Source organism: Prionailurus viverrinus, chromosome C2 (assembly GCF_022837055.1).
Source record: "Prionailurus viverrinus isolate Anna chromosome C2, UM_Priviv_1.0, whole genome shotgun sequence".
Taxonomy (NCBI): domain Eukaryota; kingdom Metazoa; phylum Chordata; class Mammalia; order Carnivora; family Felidae; genus Prionailurus; species Prionailurus viverrinus.
This window is the reverse complement of record NC_062569.1, coordinates 150,695,255-150,712,274: the sequence shown is the minus strand read 5'-3', so window position 1 is coordinate 150,712,274 and position 17,020 is coordinate 150,695,255. Positions and strand designations below refer to the sequence as shown.

At 48.0% G+C, this 17,020-nt stretch overlaps 1 protein-coding gene across 4 annotated transcripts in view; it reads right to left on the bottom strand.

Moving 5' to 3' along the window:
• The window catches only part of DOP1B (DOP1 leucine zipper like protein B), a 105,425-nt gene that overhangs the window by 68,995 nt on the left and 19,410 nt on the right, over window positions 1-17,020 (bottom strand). For all 4 annotated transcript variants that reach the window (XM_047875465.1, XM_047875462.1, XM_047875464.1 and 1 more), the window contains exons 3-4: window positions 2,782-2,963; window positions 1,987-2,157 (exon numbers count right to left, since the gene is read on the bottom strand). In XM_047875465.1, the coding sequence (XP_047731421.1) occupies window positions 1,987-2,157; window positions 2,782-2,963 (353 nt within the window). The remainder of the gene's footprint in view (window positions 1-1,986; window positions 2,158-2,781; window positions 2,964-17,020) is intronic.

Below are 17,020 nucleotides of genomic sequence, written 5' to 3'. Positions count from 1 at the left end.
AGTTTCTGTTCTTAGGGTTCACTGACACACAAGCCAGGAAGCCTCCACCTCCGCGAAACTCGTGAGTCACCCTGCCCGCAGCGGCCCCAGCCCAACTCACCCCTCTGCATGTGCTGCCAACAGGACAGCAGGACCCCCACTGACCCTCCTTTCCCTGTTCCTGCACAGTGTCTGCTGGGGGGTGTCTGACTCAGCTCCAGAGCACTCAGGGGGAGAAAGAGCTGACGACTCTCTCAAAATGATGACTTCTCTCCAATTAACACGGACACGGAGACCAAAGACTTTGGTGCAATCTTCCCATTACTGTGCCCGTGCACACCCACTCAGAGATTCTAGAACCCTCGACCAGTCACCACCTTGGAGAGCTGAAAACGAATGACTCTGGGGTGCTGCAGACACTGGGCCTGGTTTCCTGTCACAGCTCCATCTACCCAGTGATTTCGTGCAGCTCTACTCAGCTCTTGGTCGGATGTCAAGAAATCACACAAAAAAAGCTATGTTAAGCGATGTTAGCAACTGTTCAAATGAACCCTCATTGATCAACTAAGACAACACGCAAAAACACCCCAACTATTTACACTCTTCTGGTGTGATTCATTCTTATAGATTAAAAAAAAAAACACAAATCGCAACACATTTAGGGAACTGATGTGTTCATCTGTCAGATGACAGAAAAAGCGTTTACGTACACACACGTGAACATACCATATTTGTCTGGGAAACATGAATGGGCCAGAACTTCTAGAAAGAGCCTGAACTAGGAGTCAAGAGACAGATCTGGTAAGGGACCTCTAGTTGACTCCTACATGACCTTCCATTCACCACCTCCACACATCTACCGATCCTGCATGCGGCCACCGGCTTAACAAGGCAGTGACGCAGACTCTGCCTCCTATGGAAGTGGACGGCTGACCGGACCCGCGGCAAGGGGGGGCTCTCCGCTGGGAAGTGGGAAGCCACCACCTGCTCTATGTGAAAGCTTGAAATGTTCCAGTGTAAATTTTTGGTTAGGTTTGTCAAATTCCACTACAAATGCTGTTGACTTAAATACACCCTTAATAACCACTAGCCACAATCCCCCAAACCATTCTAGTTATCTGGTTTCTCTGAATTTAGGGGAGCACTCCAAATAGACCTTGGATTGATTCCTTGATTCCACCCCAGCCCCTGCACCCCCCAGTCACAGCCATGACAAAGGTGGGGCGGCTGGGGCCTCTGGCGTGGGGGAAATCTGGGCAGTGTATTGTGTAATCAAATGAAAACTTTTGCAAGCACCAAGGTTTCTAAACCTCCCAGTCAGGCTGCACACAAGCTCTTAAAACAGGTCCTATTAAATAGAGGGTAATCACAGCGATCAGACGGTTGATACAACGGAAGTGAGTTCTTATGTGATAATTCCCCAGACAAACAGGACACGGTATATACCCAATAGTCTGAATAGACTTATGCCTTCTTCTGCTCCTAAGCACGAGTGAAACAAGCCCTCCGTGAGTATTTATGCTTAGGAGCTTTACAAATGTCTCCAAAGTGCTGCTGAAAGGTGTCGAGCTATTCTGCTTAGTTAGCATTGCCTTCTCGAGCCCCAGCCATCAATGAGCATGGCTCTGCTTTCGTTCAGAAGCAGCCAGGTGTAATGGGAAGCAGGAAGACTTTGGAATCTGACCTACATGGCTCAGAATCCCAGCTCTGCCACTCACTGACCATGTGACTCTGGGAAACCTTACCTTCTGACTCTCACCTGTAACTGAAGGCAGTTCCCAGGAGAACACAGCATTCGGTCAAGCAGGGACCACCACGGCAATGTAAAGCATCACCCCGACTTTCGCACCTTTCCCTGCTGCTCCTCCTTCCCTGCTTCTTACACAGTAGGCCCCCCAACGTCCCCCCACTGTGCACCAGCAGGTCCCCCTGCACCCCCTCCCCCGGTGCACCAGCACCCCCCCACCCCCAGCAGTCCCACCGCCGTCAGCACTGGATGAGACCCACCTGTCGTAGATCTCCGAGCCCTCCTCCAGGCCGGGCAGCAGGCCCACAATGAAGGCCTGGAGACTGGGCAGGAGAAGCTTCTGCAGCGGGAGAAAGTATTTCTCATACAGGCCAAGCAGCACGGGCCTCACCGACATGGCCGCGTTCGCCAGAAGAGGAAACAACCCATAGCTTTGGGAAAGAGGAAGGGAGATCGGGGTGGGGGATAAATGAGACACCGAATCAGAAGTTTGGCACAATCACCCAGCCAAAGGGGATTTTCATTTTTTTATTATGTTTTTAAAAAAATATTTATTTTGGGCGGAGCACAAGTGAGGGAGGGGCAGAGAGAAGGGGACAGAGGATCTGAAGTGGGCTTTGCGCTGACAGCCTGACAGCAGCGAGCCTGATGCGGGGCTTGAACCCACGAACTGTGAGATCATGACCTGAGCCGAAGTCGGACGCTCAATGGACCGAGCCACCCAGGTGCCCCCAAAGGGGATTTTCAAAAGCAGCCAGCTAGCCATTTACATTAGGGACGGAGACGCTTGCCTGGCATGCGATGGTCACAATGTGCTATTCGGCAAAGAGCGGACGTCTAGGCAGGATGCACGTTACACGTCCACTTAGGACACACTTACGGGGAGGCCGGGGAGGATGCCTCCAGAAGGTGAGCCCTGGCCATCTCCTGCTGACATCTTTAGGACGAACTGTTGCCTACCACTCCCCCACGTTGCTTGTCCTTTTCTAATCTTGTGAGCTGAAATGTGATTACTCAGGTAACAAAAAAGTAATACGGTAGGGAAGCTACTCTACCTGTACAGGAACAAATCCTTGGCCAGCCATTTGGTCCCCACAATTTTGAAGATAATCTCATAGGTTTCTAGGGCTTTTAGGTGCACACCACTGGGCAAAGCAGGATGGAGGCACTGGGCTAATCTCTTGCTGATGAGGAGTCGTCTTGGCAATAAGGAATACCTCAGGTTACTCTGAAGAGCCTGGAAAACAAGACGAAAAACAGGAGGAAAAAGGGAGCAATGTTTACAATGAAAAGTAAATCTGTCGAGGCCAGGAAGACAAGAACAGATTCAAAAGGAAGACAGAGGGTCATCGTGGGGAACACCAGGGGGGCTACGAGCCAGGGGACACAGGTATCAGGGAAGCCCCCAGCAATGCTGGAGATGAGGCAGGTATCAAAATCAATAGCAAGGAAGATTCTGTCACCATCAGACCAGCCTCTCGGCCACACACAGGAGGCCAGGTACAGGTGAGGGCTCCAGTCCATGCATGAGGCTCAGCAGAGCACAGACCATATTGGGGGAGGTGACCCCCGTCCCTAAGAAGACCCTCGTTCTTGCACTGAGGAAGCCCTCGGACTCTGTCCAGGGAGAAGAAGGGGTCTGAGTTATCCCCATCATTCTCCCAGCTTGGCTTCACAGCCGGGGGGCTCTGAGCGAGGGGTCACCCCAGAAGAAATGGGGGGGCACACCTCTCGGCCATGACTCCTGGCATCTCCACCAGCTGGTGATCCTGCTGGGAGGGACCTGCGTCCCGCAGGAGAAACACCCAGTGCCGTTGGGATGTGGCAACGGCACTCCTGAGCAGGGCCTTGCCTGGGTATTCGCAGCACCTGAGAACCACGATCAGGAGTGTGAGCGGACCACGGCCGTTCTGCCCGGCCTCAAGTGACCACAGGCAGAGTGCTGCGGTTGGGTGGGTCCTCATGACTCAACCTTATGAGACAAAGTGTCTGTCATTAGGGAACAGTCCGCAAATATTTGCTGAAGGCCTACAGGGTGAAGTCCACGCTTCTCAAAAAGCCACTCAAAGGCCTCCATAGCATGACTCCTGCCTGCCGTGACTCTTAATACTTCAGATCCATCTGTGATTCCTGCCTGGCTCTCTGCCCAAGCTCCATCCTGTCCACCTTGCTAATCTCCCTCACATGAGACCTAGCGCCCCGTCTCACGGAGGCAGAATGGTTCTCCCTGGCAGGGGCCCCCCGTCCCCTTTCCCGTACTTAGTTCTGGCTACTCCGGGTTCCATGGGCATGTCTGTCACGGATTTACAACCCTGTTCTACTGATCATCTGCTCCACGGCTGACTCAGGTGGGCAGTGACTTGAGGGCTGGGTCTATGATCTTCCTTCACCTGTAACAATCACTTGGGCACTCTGCATAGCACCTGAAACAAAGCCGGCGTGTTCTGGAAGAATGTCAGAAGACATGTGTGATGCCGCCTGCACTCTGTGTCACAACTGCTGGCCGCTGGACCACATGTTCTTTTGATCAACGAAGAAAATGACCTTAAACATACACTGAGGTTATGCAGGAGGCAAAGGGAAAGGAAGGAAAAGAATATTTTTCATCGGAAGGCTGGAGTCTAACTGAACTCTTGAATTCAATAAACCTATGTTTCAAAAAATAAGAAGCTCATGCAACTAGAAGTCATCAAGAAACACCTTGAAACATTATATATATAAGTCTGATATTTTAAAACAAAGGGAAAGCCAACAAATTAATTTTTTTTAAATGTCTCCTGTCAAAACAAATCCTGAGGTGACTGGAAACACATGTTGTGACGAGGGATAAGAACAAACTGAGAGTTTTGGCAGAGGGAAAATGAATGTGGGAAACGCACAGGAAACTGCATTTTATTATGGGCGTTTTCAAACACACAGAAAAGCAAGTGCCACAGCAATGTAACCAGCACCCGGCTTCAACGAGTATCAACTCCCGGCCAATCCTGAAGACGCGGCTTTTGGAAAACCACGTCTGAGACTTGACTGGCTTAACAGTAACGTGGCTGTGGGCTTTCTCCATGGATTCAAGAGCAGGAGAGAGAGCCTCTGTCTTCACCTGTAACAATTATTTCCATCAGGATAAAGCACTTGTTTTTTAAGTCACTACCTACTCTCGTTCGCCTCAGTATCCTCAGGACTTCTTCTATCTGAGGTAGAAAAGATGTGATGCACCTCCCATGGTGGTCATCCGGGACTCACCAGCATCTGCTTCCCTTGGGCTGTGCATGTAGAATCCCATTTCTCTGCCCTTGTGACCCTAGGTGTGGCAGCATGACTTACTCTGGCCAGAGAGATGAGTAGAGTGATACGTGTCATATTGGCATAGGCTCTACGAGCCAACTCAAAGCTTGTCGGGTTCTCTTCTCTTGACTCTAAGATCATGGAAATGTGGGTTGAGCTAAAGCCGTTCCCAGCCTGGCTCCCTGAGAAATTACAGAGCATAAACCCCTTGCAGCCCAGTGAGGCAGAACTCAACAATGCTGTAACACTCACAGAGATTAGGGATTGTTTGTTACCCTGGCTTAACCCTCCTTATCCTGACTGATACACCTCTTCCCACATAAATGCAATGATGATGAACCACAACCATTCTTTCCAAATGAAGGGGGCTGCTTGCTATTTCTTTTTCATTTGAATGTGTGACTTCATGTAATTTGAAAAAGATATAGGAAAAGAAATATAACCAAGAACGGAGGCTGTAACCAGCAAAGGTGGACCTGGTTGTTCATTGTATGCCGTCCACATTAATCCACGCAAACACGGCACGCCTGAGACAGGGGCTCTGTGCTGTTGAGGGAAAGGTGCCTAGAAATATAGGATGCTGCTTGATCTGAAAATTCAGCAAGAATAAAGGAGATAAGCAGATCGTACACAGAAAACCGGGAAGCTGTTCCTCCTTCCTGGTAAGAAAAACGCCAATTAAAACTACAAGGAAATACCATCCTTTTCACCCATCATACTGTCAAGTTCGATCAAGGAGCACAGGTTCAGGAGTGGAGCAGGGCCAGCCAGGGATCATGAACCAAGTTCCTCACCTGGAGTCAGGATGTGGCCAAACAGAACTTGCGAGCCTGCTCTGTGGAACAGTCAGGACATTCCACCCTGCAGATTTCCATCACCAATGATGGGACTGAAATAGTGCCTCGGTCACAGTGGCTGTGCTAACCTGCTTCCCACAGAGCCTGCCACTTAACAGGTGCTTCCACGCTGAGGCTAAGCAAACAAGAGTGTAGTATCGTTAGACCGGTTTAACATGTGAGCGTGGGGGTGACAGCCTGGCATTCCAGTCCCACCATTTATTTGCTCATTGGGCAAATTCTTTAACCTCCCTGGCTATAGTTTCATCTATAAAAATGAAGATCATGGCGCTTCACAAAGTTGCAAGCATCAGGTGAGACACCACATGTAAACAGGACAGCACACTGTCTGGCACCCAGGAAGCACATGACCTCTTACTATAAGGACAAACTGAAGGGGCACCTGGGTGGCTCAGTTGGTTGGGCATCTGACTTCGGCTCAGGTCACGATCTCACGGTTTGTGAGTTCAAGCCCCGAGTCGGGCTCTGTGCTGACAGCTCAGAGCCTGGAGCCTGCTTCGGATTCTGTGTCTCCTTCTCTCTCTGCCCCGCCCACGCTCACACTCTGTCTCTCTCTCCCAAAAATAAATAAACATTAAAAAAAAAATTGAAAAAAAAATAAGGACAAACTAAAAAGGAAGCACAAGACTTAGAGATGGAGAGAAGATACACTGCATTTTAAAAGAACTGACTGATGGGCAGGGGCATCTGGGTGGCTCAGCTGGTTAAGCATCTGACTTGGTTTTGGCTCAGGTCAGTGACCTGAGTTCGAGCCCTGTGTTGGGCTCTGCGCTGGTAGCACATAGCCTGTGTGGGATTCCGTCTCCCTCTCTCTCTGCCCCTCTCCCACTCACACTGTCTGTCTGTCTGTCTCTCTCTCTCTCTCTCTCAAAATTAATAAATAAACTTTATGGCACAAAAACAGACACACAGACCAATGGAATAGAATAGAAAGCCCAGAACTAGACCCACAAACGTATGGCCAACTCATCTTTGACAAAGCAGGAAAGAACATCCAATGGAAAAAAGACGGCCTCTTTAACAAATGGTGCTGGGAGAACTGGACAGCAACATGCAGAATGTTGAAACTAGACCACTTTCTCACACCATTCACCAAAATAAACTCAAAATGGATAAAGGACCTGAATGTGAGACAGGAAACCATCAAAACCCTAGAGGAGAAAACAGGAAAAGACCTCTCTGACCTCAGCCGTAGCAATCTCTTACTCGACACATCCCCAAAGGCAAGGGAATTAAAAGCAAAAGTGAATTACTGGGACCTTATGAAAATAAAAAGCTTCTGTACAGCAAAGGAAACAACCAACAAAACTAAAAGGCAACCAACCGAATGGGAAAAGATATTTGCAAATGACATATCGGACAAAGGGCTAGTATCTAAAATCTATAAAGAGCTCACCAAACTCCACACCCGAAAAACAAATAACCCAGTGAAGAAATGGGCAGAAAACATGAATAGACACTTCTCTAAAGAAGACACCCGGATGGCCAACAGGCACATGAAAAGATGTTCAGCGTCGCTCCTTATCAGGGAAATACAAATCAAAACCACACTCAGGTATCACCTCACGCCAGTCAGAGTGGCCAAAATGAACAAATCAGGAGACTATAGATGCTGGAGAGGATGTGGAGAAACGGGAACCCTCTTGCACTGTTGGTGGGAATGCAAATTGGTGCAGCCGCTCTGGAAAGCAGTGTGGAGGTTCCTCAGAAAATTAAAAATAGACCTACCCTATGACCCAGCAATAGCACTGCTAGGAATTTATCCAAGGGATACAGGAGTACTGATGCATAGGGCCACTTGTACCCCAATGTTGATAGCAGCACTCTCAACAATAGCCAAATTATGGAAAGAGCCTAAATGTCCATCAACTGATGAATGGATAAAGAAATTGTGGTTTATATACACAATGGAATATTACGTGGCAATGAGAAAAAATGAAATATGGCCTTTTGTAGCAACGTGGATGGAACTGGAGAGTGTGATGCTAAGTGAAATAAGCCATACAGAGAAAGACAGATACCGTATGTTTTCACTCTTATGTGGATCCTGAGAAACTTAACAGAAACCCATGAGGGAGGGGAAGGAAAAAAAAAAAAAGAGGTTAGAGTGGGAGAGAGCCAAACCATAAGAGACTCTTAAAAACTGAGAACAAACTGAGGGTTGATGGGGGGTGGTAGGGGGGGAGGGGGGTGAGGGGCATTGAGGAGGGCACCTTTTGGGATGAGCACTGGGTGTTGTATGGAAACCAATTTGTCAATAAATTTCATATATAAATAAATAAATAAATAAATAAATAAATAAATAAATAAATAAACTTTAAAAAAAATTTTAAAAGAATTGACTGATGGGGGACCTGGGTGGCTCAGTCATTAAGTGTCTGACTTTGGCTCAGGTCATAATCTCATGGTTCGTGAGTTCAAGTCCCAGATGGGGCTCTCGGCTGTCAGTGCAGAGCCCGCTTCGGATTCTCTCTCTCTCTCTCTCTCTCTCTCTCTCTCTCTCTTTCTCTCTCTCTCTCTCTCTCTCCCTTCCACCCCCATCTCAAAAATGAATAAACATTAAAAAACAAATTTTAAAAAGTTTCTCTAAAAAAATAATAAAAGAATGGACTGATACCCAGTTGTTTACAGATAATGCCCTTTATTGTCACAAAAGCAAACAAGGACACTAGTTAGGGGTGCTGATGAGGAAGGGTGAAAAATATATCAAATCAGAAAAGCAAAACTCAAACAGCTCTTATGTTTGGTGGTAAGATCACTGCAGACCCAAAATATGATGAAAATCCCAAGAGACCCTAAAGCAAAAAAGGAAATCTGCACAGAGGAGGTAGAGTTGGGAGAACATGAAATTTACTTTTAGGAAGACAGAGGCAAAGATAAACACCAATGCTGAAGATTAAAAGGGATAATAAAGTATCACTTCTTAAATAATATTTGAGGCAAAATTTCTAAACATTTTGCAAGCCTTAAAACTGGAGATTAGAATCGCCAGTGAATAAGGAATCTACTCCTGAAATCATTGTTGCACTATATGCTAATTTGGATGTAAATTTTAAAAAATAAAAAATAAAATAAAAAACTTAAAAAAAAAAAGAATTGCCAGTGAAACGCTTTGTCTGTAGTGCATTTAAAGCACTTTCTGAAATAAGGGATTCCCTTAGACAGAGCACCTCCTCCCCCAGAGTGATGGACTTCATGCAGGAAAGGAGGTTGGGGGCCCTATTTAAAAACACTTTTTAAAATGTTTATTGTTTATTTTTGAGAGAGAGAGAGAGAGAGAGAGTGCAAGCAGGGGAGGGACAGAGAGAGAGTGGGGGACAGAGGATCTGAGGCAGGCTCTGCACTGAGAGCAGAGAGCTGGATGCGGGGCTCAAACTCACCAACTGTAAGTAAGATCGTGACCTGAGCCGAAGCTGAACGCCTAACCGACTGAGCCACGAGAAGCCCCTAAAAACACCTTCTGTGTGGGCAGTACTAAGTAGCATCTCGCAAACATGCCTGAAGGGGAACATAACCTAACTCTTGATGCCATTAAGGAAACAGTGATCTGCTCGCCATCACCCTACCCTGTGTGCAGAAGCTGGGGGCGGTGGGGGGGAGGGGGACCAGTGAAGGAAGAGCCAGTTGCTTCTGGTCAGTGGTCACAAAGTGGTGTCCCTTTAGAAGACTCCCTTTCTAAGACTTTTCCTTTATTCTCGTTGAGGGCTAATGCATGGCAATGGGGGGAACGGCTCCATGTTTTCAGGGCAAACTTAGATGAGAATGAGTCATCCAATGATTCACTCTGCCACTTTGGCTGCTAAAGATTCAGAGCTCAGGGTGGTGTTTGAGCCACCGTGTCTTTTTTCAGGAGCTCCTCTACCTGGAAGCTGTCACTTAGGCATCCCTGGACATGCGGAAGTGCTTGGCCCATGTGGCTGGCCCACTTTTAGGATCTGAAAAGCACTTCTCAGTTGGAAATTGGAGGCATTCTGCCGCATCCTCTCTGAGAGTGAGATCAAGCCAGATGCCCAGAGCTGTCACTGCTTTTGAAAAAGTGAATGTTCTATTTAGAATAGCCCTGGCCTAGAAGGTTTCAAAACGGAGTGCTGGGCACTGGCGATGGGCATGTAAAATGGTGTAATCACTGTGCACACAGCATTGTGCATGGTGGCCCCTCAAAAGATTAAACATTTGACTTGTTTACCAAACTACCATATGATCCAGTAACCCCACTGCTGGGTACACGTGCAAAAGACCTGAGAGCAAATATCAAACAGATATTTGCACACCCATGGTCACTACAGCACTGTTCACAACAGCCAAAAGGTGAAAAACACCCAAATGTCAATGAACTGATAAACCAAATGTGGTCTATACATACAGTGAATATTACTTGGCCTTAAAAAGGAAGGAAATTGTGGGGCACCTGGGTGGCTCAGCCGGGCAAGTGTCCAACTTCGGCTCAGGTCATGATCTCACAGTTCATGGGTTTGGGCCCCGCATTAAACTCTGTGCTGACAGCCTGGAGCCTGCTTTGGACTCTGTGTCTTCCTCTCTCTCTGCCCCTCCCCGACTGGCACTCTGTCTTTGTCTCTCAAAATAAATAAACGTTAAATTTAAAAAAAAAAAAAAAAAAAAAAAAAGGAAGGAAGGAAAGAAATTCTGACGTGCTACAACATGGAGGGCCCCTGAAGGCATTGCACTCAGTGAAAGAAACCAGACGCAAAAGGACAAATCCTTTATGACTCCCCTTAAGTGAGGGACCTAACGCAGTCAGATCCACAGATACAGAAAGCAGCATGGGAGGGGTCGGGGGAGGGGCAGTGAGTGGAGCTAGTGTTTGTGTCTAATGGGAACAGGTTCAGGTTCGGATGGTGGTGACTGTTGTATGCCCCTGAACTGTACACTCACCTAGTTGAAACGGCAAATTTTATATTACGTAGATTTTATCACCCCAAAAGGAAAAAGAAATGAATGCTGTGTTTCACCCAACCGCTCCTGCGGCCGGGCTACAAGAACCATGAACTCTCGAGCGATGTTTGCATGTTGGACAAACCACAAACTCTTTCCTTATCAGAGAACAAAGGAACTCCTTTTAATAAACCCTGAAGGGACCCGGGGACTTGGGTCCAGCCTCTCCTGAGTGTTTCCAACCCTTCAATAGCAAACTAGCCACCTTGAACTGAGTCCAGCTTCCACTGCTTGAAAACTCCTGATTTCCCTTCATCCGTTCCCAGCTGTTTAAGAGCTGCCAAGACTGGACCCCTGGTGTGGACGAGGGAGGGCCGCGCGACTCTGCCTCTTTCCTGCCAGCCTCTATGCAGACGCTTGCTTCTCCGGCGGGCAAAGCCCAGTGAGTATTTCCAGGGAAGTTTCAGAAACTGTTTGGGTTGTGTTTTTTAGGAAACCCAAAACCCAAGCAAGTTAACAGATACATTGACAAACAGATACGGATAAGTATACAGGTATAGTATATAATATATGTATTTATATTCCATCTACAACACGCATGGTAAACACGGAATAAAAACGATGTTTACTAAAAGAAAAAAAAAGATGAGAAACATTCTTCAGCTACAGAAGAGACATCTCAGGGAAACTCATGAATCTGGAAGGAAAAAATGGCCGTGTTTTCAGAGTCACTTGGAAAAGTGCTAAACAGAAAGGAAAAGCTAGGATCAAACCAGAAATAAACCTTCCTTCCTTATTTTCCTCAAGAACTACACTATTTTAAAAACATTCCTTCAGCTATAATCAAGATACAATTATAATATTTTGGACTTCATTGTATGTGTAGGCTCAGCAGGTTGACCTGAAAATAATAAAAAAAACCTTAAAAAACATAAGTTTGGGAAAAAAAAAAAAAGGTTTGAACCACATCCAAGCTTCATTAATAGAGACCAGGAAGTGTCTCACTTTGCCCCACCCAAGACAACATCTGTGTCGCACTTTGTTAAACTCTGACAGTAAACTGTCAGCCTATCTGACAGTCTGACGTCTTCTAGGACTCTCAGCACAATTTAGAGACCATTCCGTGTAAGAAATGTGATTAAAAATTCCAAAAGGGTAGACCACCGACTCAAAAAAGTAACTTAATGCACTTAAACATGGTTTAAGGCAAATTGTATGTGAAGTGTATTTTATCACAATTAAGAAAATTTTAAAGGGTCATTTAACAATATGGGTAAGGGAGTGAGTTATATTTGATTGTTAAAAAGTTTCGGGGTGCCTGGGTGGCTCCGTAGGTTAAGTGTCTGACTTCAGCTCAGGTCATGATCTCACAGTTCGTGAGTTTGAGCTCCGCGTCGGGCTCTGTGCTGACAGCTCAGAGCCTAGAGCTTGCTTCGGATTCTGTGTCTCCCTCTCTCTGACCCTCCCCTGCTTGTGCGCACACGCGCTCGCTCGCGCGCTCTCTCTCTCTCTCTCTCTCTCTCTCTCTCTCTCAAAAATAAACATTAAGAAAAAAAAAGTTCCTAGAAGAGCTCGCCCAAACCTGCTTTTGCGCGGTGATCACCCTGACTTTGGAATTCAGAATGCCAGATGCCCATCTATAAAGAAACTCAAGCAAGCCAATTTTAAAGCAGGTCTCGCGTCAAGCGAATGATAAAATACCAGCAGGTCTTCCTTCTGGAAGTTGGTCATCTCGAAAAGGATGTTCATTTCATGCTATGAGAACGAAGCCGAACAGTGAGTAAGGCTGGCCAGGTAGCACGAGCTTGAACACTCATTAAATACTTGGCCAAGGGACACCCGCGATGCCCTTCAGACAGAAGGAAAACAGGACACTGAGTAATAACAAAGTGGCCAGGACTCCCCACACTAAAGTAGGCCAAGTGCTGAAGGTGGGGATGGTAGAGTGTGTCACGCCTTACCTGACATGGCAGTGCCTCAGCCACCACACCAGCTGGGGAGGGCTAGAGACAGGAGGAGGACAGACAGGCCCCCTAACAGCCACTACAGGATGTTGAGATTTCACAGATAACCAATGAAGCCAGCTTTTGTTTAACTGGGGGAGTGACACGGGCTCAACCCCTCTGTAAAAGAAGAGCTTCCTTCTTTAAAAAGGTCACGGGCTGCAACATGACTGTCCTGCGCGGGACGTGTCAGCTGACCGCTCAGGACCAGCCCACAGCACAGTGAACTGAGTGAGCAGTCCGCTCTCGACCAGGGTCACAGCACCCACACCCCACAACCCTGGCAGGGCACCACGGCCTCTGGTTCACTCAACCTTCCACAGGAGGTAGAGACGCACAAGAATATGTTTCTGCTTTTAAAATTCCTTACGCTTATTTTTGTCCCTTTTGAATCAGCTCCACCTTACTGCTATAGCTGATATTAACTTATACTTTCTGAGCAAACACCATGCTGCCTACAGAGGAGCACAAGCAAAGGCTGAGCACACACAAAGGCGGGAGACGTTACAAAGCGCGGCCCAAAGGCAGAGCGGTGGGCTGTCCAGGGCCGGGCTGGGGGTGAGGAGTGGGGGGGCACATGGCAGGCCAACCCCAGCCAGAGCCACCGCTGACTACCTGATGATACCACAAGCCCTGGGCCCCAGCCTCTGTGGGGCTGTCTCGGGAATCCATTTTTCTGAGCTTAACCGGAGCTGGCTGGGCTGTGGGGGGAATGCTGTGCTGGTCTAACTCATGACAAGGAGAGGCAGGGGCAGGGGCCCCGTGATGATGAGCACGGGCTCGGAATCAGGTGACCTGGGGTCCCATCGGGGCACCAGCCTTGCTCAGCTGCCCTGCTGGGCACAAGTTCCCCGGAGCACACAGGCCAGACTCAAAAGGAGCTGAAAGGTTCCACGTTCATGCTGTTCCCACTTCCCCAGGGCATCGGGATTAACAAAGAGTGCATTCGACGGGATCACGGGGTGCACCCCAGGCTCTCGCTTGAGAGGACTGGGGAATCTCCACACTGGGTCGGGAAACTCCTTTTAAAACACAACGTGACAGACGCATCGCTACCTCACGGAGGGCAAGCTGCGACACACGTGTTCCAGTATTGCTCTTTATTTTTCCCCTTCTGAGTTTATTACAACATCTAGATCGTAGAAGCCACTCCCTCTCACCACTAATGGCGATTTTCCCAGTCTTCCACATGGAAACTTTAGACGGCTAGCTGTGACGCTTTCCAGGTTTCCAGACACATCTTACTCTTTCCCGGCTGCGGTGCAGGTCCTGAGCCCTCCCTTACACCCAGGCACCCGTGTGTGGGTGCTGCGGCCGTGCTGGCTGAGCTGAAACACGGGATGCTGAACTAAGAAGCCTCAAGCAAGCCTGACCTGCATTCAGTGCCTTCACCAGTAAAAGGGGTTGAATGACACCAACTTCGGAGAATTACGGGTTTGAAAAAACAATGAGTGACAAGCATGTAAGGGGGGCTCAGTAAAGAGAATCATTCTATTTTGGGGGCTATGAGCCAAGAAGCTCAGGGGTGATGGAAAAGGGTGGGAGAAGGTCACGGCAGCAGAGTTAGATAGTGAACCACACGAAAGGAAATGAATTAGTGAATTAGAAGGGCAAACACGCCCTTCAGAACTAAACACGGAAACATACATGATATAGACAACACAAAATACTTGAAGAATTTATAACCATAAACCAGAAGATCTAATAAAAGCCTACCATTAAGATACTAAATGACTCAGTGTCTGGGCATATGTTCTTTTCTGCTTTTCAAACGTATTTTAATCCACACACAAATGATATATTTAACAAACAAACCAAAAGCCTATTATGTGGAAACCAACTTGTTCAAGTCAGAGCCAAAAAAGCAGCAAGAGTATCTTGGAGAAACAGTCTCATTACAAATCCCAAACACGCTTCAGTCCCAAAAGTTCTACTCATAGAACTCCATATTCTTTCAAAGTCACAGCCAGAAGAACAGAACTGGCACGCTCAAATGGGACTGAATATTATCCCCTCCTGGGCAGAGGTTTCTCTAGAGAGCTCCAGAGCAGCACTTCCCGATCCTCAACGTTGAAGCAAAATGGGTTCAGCAGGGCTGTGTGGAGCTTGGGACACATCTTCCCAGCGCTCTGGCTCTGACAGCCCACAAAAGCCTCGGGCACCGGAACGCACTGGGCTCCTGTGACCCGCGCGTGCAGCAAGGAATGTAATTCAGAGTCACAAGCCGGGGTGAAGAAGAAGAACACACCGCCCCAACGCTGCACTGCCTGTTCAAGCTGATCCGAACCTGACCTGTGCGTCTCCTCCTCTCTGCTCTTCCTCTGCTTCCCAGTCCCTGAGACAAGCCAGCTGCATAAAAGCAGGGACAGCTGAAGAACATGGTAGCTCTTGGTGAGGGGGAGGGAAAAGGCTGCTAACCAGGCACACAGGGACGGTGACCAAGGTGTGAAAGCCTGGCTCTTTCCAGATCCATTCAAGCCCAAAGCTGGCTCCACTCTGCAAACCCCAGCAGCTATAAAACTGCCCGGGACCCTCAGAACCAAGACGCTGAACACATGGCTGGCATAAAGCAGGCACTCAAGGAACACTGCCTCCTCAGAAACACAACGGGGCTTCTGCACTGACGGTGAAACCCGTGCAGGTGGGGAGACAGAAAATCCTCTGCAGTTTCTCTGAAAATGCCTGATGCCAACCAGAACCACGCCGGTGCAGATGGCGAGGGCACAGATCAGCAGGGGACATTCCATGCCTCTTAAGGACACATAAACACCTTTACTGCTGAGAAACAAGCGTGCCTGCTTCTGCCCCCAGAGGAAACAGGCTCCCACGGGTTAAGGATGGTCCAAGGTTGCAGACTCAGTTACCAAGCTTTGGGCTGTAAAGCACAGGATATCCAAGTATACAAATCTCAATGAAGAAACGTATCACCTCACAACCTACAGCACAACCTAAAGTCTAGAGCAGTGATTCCCAAACTGGGGCAATTTTGCCCTAGGGACATGTGACCATGTCTGGAGGCATTTTTGGCTGTTATAATGGGGTTTGGGGGTGGGATGTGGACAAAGGCCAGGATGCTGATGAACATTCTATAACGCCCAGGGCAGCACTCCCTGCCCCATCACGGAAGGTCACCAGCACCAAGACCAAGAAACTGGTCTCGGGGAGCATATTCCTGTATTTGGCTAATGCAAAGGGCTTAGTGACATCCTAAAAGCACGTGAACCTTTTCATGCTTGTGTGCTTCTCACGGTGAGTTGACTTATCCTCAGCCTTTTCCTACTGTGGCCTCAGATGTCTGCCACATATCAGCCCTAAATTCCCCCTCAATTAAAGAGAGGAACAAAACGTCAAGTGTTGGTTCCTTTCCTGTCTCTTCGTATTAGAGGAAACCCTTTCCAGAAGCCAGCTGGCCACACCTCATAGGTCAGAGAAGGTCACATGCTCGTGTCTGAATCAATCCCTGCCCAGGGAAATGGAATCACTAGGAAGAAGTCGTAGACCAGCAGCATTGACCTCTGAGGCTGGGAGATGGGAGCTGCCACCCTGCAGCACATTGTTACCTGATGCCTACACATAGCTGGGTTCTTCCGACGAGGAGGCAGGGGGTGAGCAGCTGGGGAGACATCCAGCACGTGTATCTCAGTCTAAGCAGCGGTGAGCTTGAACATAAACCAGGGCGCTCTGTTTTTTTAAAAGTTTATTTTTTTAAGAGAGAGAACTCAAGTATGCACGTGAGTGGGGGAGGGCAGAGAGATTGGGAGGTGGGGAGAGAATCCCAAGCAGGCTCCATGCTGTCAGCACGCAGCCTGATGTGAGGCCCGATCCCACAAACTGTGAGATCATGACCTGAGCTGAAATCAAGAGTCAGGCGTTCAGCCGACTGAGCCACCCAGGCGCCCCCGGGAGCTCTGCCTCCAAGTTCAGCGCCCCTTCCTTCATTCCACAACATCTGAATTAGCGCACCTTCCAGCAGATTGATTTCCAAGGCGTACCTCTGCCACTGAGAGAACTAGTTTAAGTACAATCATCACCAAAAGCACATGAATAAGGTGTAAGGCAGAACTGTGCTGCTTTGAAAAGAGCAATTCAACACTTTACAAACTGATCAGGCAATGACATGCCATGCTTTCTGGCCACGTAAAGATGAGAAGTCATTAAAGTTAGTAAAGAATGAATAAAGTGATGTCTGAGGAGACAGCAATCTGATGGACCTAGAGCGCTGAGATAACAGTGAAACAGGAGGCACCACCATCAGAATC